Source organism: Cyprinodon variegatus, unplaced genomic scaffold, assembly GCF_000732505.1.
Source record: "Cyprinodon variegatus isolate N-32 unplaced genomic scaffold, C_variegatus-1.0 Scaffold2482, whole genome shotgun sequence".
Taxonomy (NCBI): Eukaryota; Metazoa; Chordata; class Actinopteri; order Cyprinodontiformes; family Cyprinodontidae; genus Cyprinodon; species Cyprinodon variegatus.
The window spans coordinates 12464-17623 of record NW_015152935.1 but is presented as its reverse complement, the minus strand read 5'-3'; the positions used below and the strand labels follow the sequence as shown (position 1 = coordinate 17623).

The 5160-nt window shown below is 33.9% G+C and overlaps 1 protein-coding gene across 1 annotated transcript; it reads right to left on the bottom strand.

Moving 5' to 3' along the window:
- Positions 1 to 1589: 1589 nt before the first annotated feature.
- LOC107080905 (GTPase IMAP family member 7-like) lies at positions 1590 to 2756 on the bottom strand. Its single transcript, XM_015369117.1, has 2 exons — positions 2723 to 2756; positions 1590 to 2392 (listed from the first exon to the last, which is right to left on the bottom strand). The coding sequence occupies exons 1-2, from the start codon at positions 2754 to 2756 to the stop codon at positions 1590 to 1592; spliced, it is 837 nt and encodes a 278-aa protein (XP_015224603.1).
- Between the last annotated feature and the right edge of the window lie 2404 nt (positions 2757 to 5160).

The window sequence follows — 5160 nt, the reverse complement described above, 5'->3', positions numbered from 1 at the left end:
TCTTCTGACCCCGGCTTTGGATTTCCCCTTTGGACTCTGCCACTGCTTGCCGTTTTCTCCCAATTCTCAAGAATCAGTGAGCTATCAGTAGCATAACAGCTGAAATTAACCCCCATGCTATCTAATCCATTGCAGCCACAGCTGCCCCTGGGCACGCTGACAAATGCGAGAATGTTCTAAACAGGCACTACCTTATCCAACGTGAATACATCAGTTAATCAACCCATCAATACAGAAGGACACAATGACTAAGCTGAGATTGAAACAGGGCACCCTCCAGCTACAGGACAGACTACTGCTTCCTATGCATTAGTGATTTTGTCAGGGTGTGCATTTTAAGAGATAAGAGTACACAGGTTGGTATTTGGGAAGAAACTACTTATTTTAAAATCAATAGTAAACAGAGTTTTTTTTTTTATTCAACTGCATAGATAAACGCAGAGTCTTTAAGGAACTAACTCTGGCATAGATGAATTAGACTGAAAAAAATCCTGACTAAACACCATACTCTATACATTAAACACCAACAGAGGAAATTTAACACCCACTAGACACAAACTTTATGTTATTGGATGGACTCCTGCTGGCCCACATGATTAAAAAATATTCTGGGGCCAATGCAGATTATTTGTGACCCTAAAACTGAGATAAATTATCACCAAAACCTGTTTCACTAAATCTATCTTTTCTTGGCAAAGCAGAAACAAATAAGGGTTAATTTTTTTTTATTATTAATATCATTATGTCTACTGAGGAAAATGTAGTTTTCCTCCTTCTCTACCATATGTTTTTGTTATCAATGTTGTCTTTTTTATGCTCTTATTGTTCTTATTAAGTGTAACATGAGAATGTCTTGTTGTCCAGACATCACTTCTGAATGCCCCATGAAGAAAGAAGTATTTCACTAGGCAATACTGCATTTAAAATCATTTATTTTCATTTACATAATTACAAATTTCGGAGCAAAAAAACATGAGAAACCATTTAATAATTTTATTTCTGTGGAATCATAATATATCAACACAAAATGCTACCTAAAACTTAACAAAATGTTTAGTGAAGTTTATATCAAACTTTTGGAATATAAACTTGTGACATAGAGGATTTAAATTCATTCTAATCAAGGAAAGAAAATGTGAAGCAGACATTTTTAAAATCAAATAATATGGAAATAATTTGATTGGAATTTGACCAGTTAACCTAAAAAAATATTGTAATACAATTTCATCAAGTTAAGTAATTGATCTGTCTGTACAGTAAGAATGTAAAAATGATACAAGTAAAGTGTTTAGTTAAATCATTATAAAAAGAAGAGTAAAACATACATGTCATTCTTTTTTAATGTCCAGTTTTACCATAAAGAAAATAAGGTCAATGAAAATATAATGGAGTCAAATAGTAACATTTTATTTTCAAATGAAGGTCATTTAATTCACAACTACACCTTTTCTCCTTCACCTGCCTCTTCTTTATAGATACTTTTTCTGCTGAAGCTTCCTTTCCAGACTGACCTATTTCTCCAGCTGATCCTGTTTTACCTGCTAATATAACACCTGTCCTAAGTCCAAGATGTATTTGCTCCGCTGTCATCAGTAGTAGTAGGAGCCACCACTCAGAAAAGATTTAAGTAAGACCTCTTTAGTGTCGTTTAAAAATTTCTGGGCCCAGTTCTCCTGGACCACAGCTTTAGCTTTTTCTTTAATGTCATGTCGTGAAAGATGAGGAGTTTCTGCCTTAATGCGTTCCTGCTCTTTTTCTAAATCTGTGTTTAATTTCTTTAGCATCTCTTTGGTGTAGGGCTGACCACTGTTCCCCTCAATAATCCTGTCTACCGTGTTTAAAAGCTCTTTAACCTGGACCTCATTGCTTCTGTAGCCATCCTGAGGGATCTTCCAGTATTTATTATCAATGACGTTGCAGCGGCCGCCACATTTCTTTACAAGTTCATCTAAATCTTTACTCTTACTGACAAACTCCTCAATTGTTGTTCCTTCGGGCAGCTGGTCACCATGGGTAAAAAGCACTGTGGTGAACTTTAGAGCCTCTTCCGAGAAATATTCAGTCATTTTATTAATGATCTCCTTCTCTTGCTGTGTGTATTTACCCACTCTGAGTACAATTATAAAAACATGAGGACCAGGAGCACTCTCAATAAAACATTTTAAGATTTCATCCTTCATCTCTTTGTCACTTCTGACAGTGTCAAAAAAACCAGGAGTGTCAATGAGTTTAATGCTTTTCCCATTGACTGTTCCTGTTTCTGCTTGACAGTGTTGAGTTCCAGATACTGCAGAATGATTTGGGTTACACACATTCTCTCCAAACAAGGTGTTTGCAAAGCTGCTCTTTCCAGATCCAGTTTTTCCCAAAATCACGATTCTTCTTGTGAGGTCTGCAAGGCAACAATAGCTCGATTACTTATTTATGAAGGTATGAATGTACATAGACAGTATTTTTAGAAACCAAAGTTATTATACTTTTTTTTTTAATGATTCTGTTAATATTTAAAATTCTAAGTCTAAACAATTTTTTACATGCATTTGCTCACTGTTACACATAAATACATAGGTGCTGAAAGGTCATAGGAAAAAATAGGCTTTATGTAACAGGTTCTTTTTAAATCTATTAAATCATGCAATTAATGTGTTAAGGCAACTTCATTTTACTAAGAATGTTAAACTATGTTTTGGCATTTTTAATTTTCGCTTATTAGGTCCTATACCCCAGTGTTCCTCAAAAACTCTGTCTTGGAGCATTTTGAGACTGTTTTTGGAATTGATAGATGATTACTTAATAACATGCATTCATTTAAATTTATGTTGTTTAAGTTAATAACTGTATGTTCAATGACAGGAGATGGAAAAACTTTTTTAGAATCACCTCTGGCATTATGAGCTTTCACCTCACATGACTGGTTAGCTGTTTCTGCATTTGGCATATTCTTGAATGTTTCTATTACGCATGTAAACATGACTTGAAGAAATATCGCCATTACTAGCCATTACTGATCTGTGGTCAGTGCTAGCTTGCAGCTTTTACTTCCTGCTTATTATAACCATGCGTTATGTTGCAATGACGTAAATGGAAACAATGCAAATTCTCTTTTCCTAGTTTCGGGACTTTTAAAAGTTTCTTTAAAATTTCTAATTCAGTTGGAAACACTGCTATGAACAGTAAGAGAAAGACATTTTTGTGTTGCAGAGATTAATATGCTTTGGTCCGGAATGTGCATACACACCCAAAACCCAAACAAAAGATCTTATTATGATGCTGCCTGAAGCTGCTTAGAGTGAGTCATTCTCTTTAATGAAGCAAGTACTGTTATGACATGTAATGAAAGTCTACTCAGAGGGAAAGAAGGCATTAATTCAAAAGAAAGTTGACAACTTATGTAAAAAAAATTGTGGAAAGTTATCAAAACTTGGGTGTGACCCGAGTCATGTGCAACAGCACAAATTATAAAAAAAAAAAATTTGTTAGTGATTGCAGTGCTGCAAGTTAGTGATTTACAGTAAACTCCACATTAATGCTAACAAGAAAGAGGTTCAGCCGAGCAAACCAGTTCAGAACACAACAACATTCTGGTGTTAACCTGAAAAATATTTTTCTAATAGAACAGAAGGCCCGTATAAGCACTGAAATAAACATTTTAAATCTTTATTGTCATGAAATATCTGCTAAAAAAGACTGCATGAATTCCTCCAGGCAATTTTGTGTCTTTTTATATGGCCTTTACTAGTATAGTTTTCACTAAGTCAGAAGATTCCAAATCCCTTCACACTACATTCAGTCATTCAGCAATTAATTCACGGAGGCGAGGCTGCAACTGGAAAACAAAGGGACCTGTTGACTTGTCTGTCAGTACAATATTATCCATCATAGGTTACCTATGAATATAATAAATATAATAAAATATAATTCTATAGTTCATGTTTCGCCCTAATACAATTTAATAATTATATTATGTACAAAACAACTTTAGACTTTGCTTTAGAAGTAAAATAATTTAGCACTTCAATAATTTTTTAAGATCTATGCATCTTCTTCAAATGATACAGTGGTCTGAAATTCCTAAAGCTGGCTGATGTTTCATCAGATTCCATCTTCATATGTGGTGTTGGATAATTTCTTTATTGATCTCCAACATATATTTAGATTAAGCTGATTTTAAAAGAAGTTATTACTCATGACTGAAAATAATTTCTACTCCTTGTAAATCAAAACTCTGCAGACACCTCCAGCGGTGTTCTGTTTCTATATAATATCTGTATTTCTGGCAACAAATTATGAAAAAAAAATAAGTTTTTCTTACAGCTTTGAGAAATTATTAAAAGCAAATATTGTTTTGCCCTACTTTTTTTATAAACATCACAAATAAAGATTTTTTTTTTTTTTTACATAAGATACTATGTACAATTAACATATCCTGGCTTAAATCGAATGTTGCACTGACCTGGAGTTGGTGGGCTGTCAGTGACAATAAACACCAGAGGACCATCTGAAAGCTCTACTGTGTGCTCACGTCTTTCCAGTACTTCTTGTTGTGCTGCAAAAAATGCGCCACAAAAATTATTTAAATCAAGCAGGACCTCCACAGTACAAGAACCACTATAGGCAGGATTAAATAAAAGTGTGTTCATTTATTTCACAGTTTGTATTGTGAGGTAAAATAAGAGACAATGTCAGAATTAAAAATTTGGTTAAACAATATATTAAAAAAATATCAAATATGTGCTCAGATTCTGTGTGGATCATTAATTAGATTCTCTCCAATGAAACATGTTTTGTGAACAGAATTTCAAAAATTAATGTAGTATAAATCTATATACTATCTCTCATCATGACATCTTTTGAGGTGATTCTTTAAATCTGCAATAAATCAAATTAAAAGAGGAATTTAGAACAGGTACCTTTTTGATCTTTAAAAGCTACACAGTAGGTGTTTTTCCCATCAACCACAGGTGTGAGTGGTCCACATTCTCCTCCTCTAGATTTGCGCCGAACTTGTAAATAATTTTCTATTTTCTTCTTTTTTTCATCTGAGAGAATGCTGTTACTCCTAATGAAAACACGATACTGGTAGTTGTCAGCCATCATCCACCCAGGTGTGCATCAGCTCTAAGAGTACAACTTCCAGTACTAATGTCTGAGCTATTTCTA

What these genes read in the sequence shown, in the direction of transcription:
- LOC107080905 (XM_015369117.1), bottom strand. Translation starts at nt 2,756, where the DNA reads ATGCTCCAAGACAGAGTTTTTGAGGAACACTGGG. An exon ending in AGTTTTTGAGGAACACTGGG is followed by an intron (nt 2,393 to 2,722) that starts GTATAGGACCTA and finishes GTTGCCTTGCAG; the next exon opens with ACCTCACAAGAAGAATCGTG.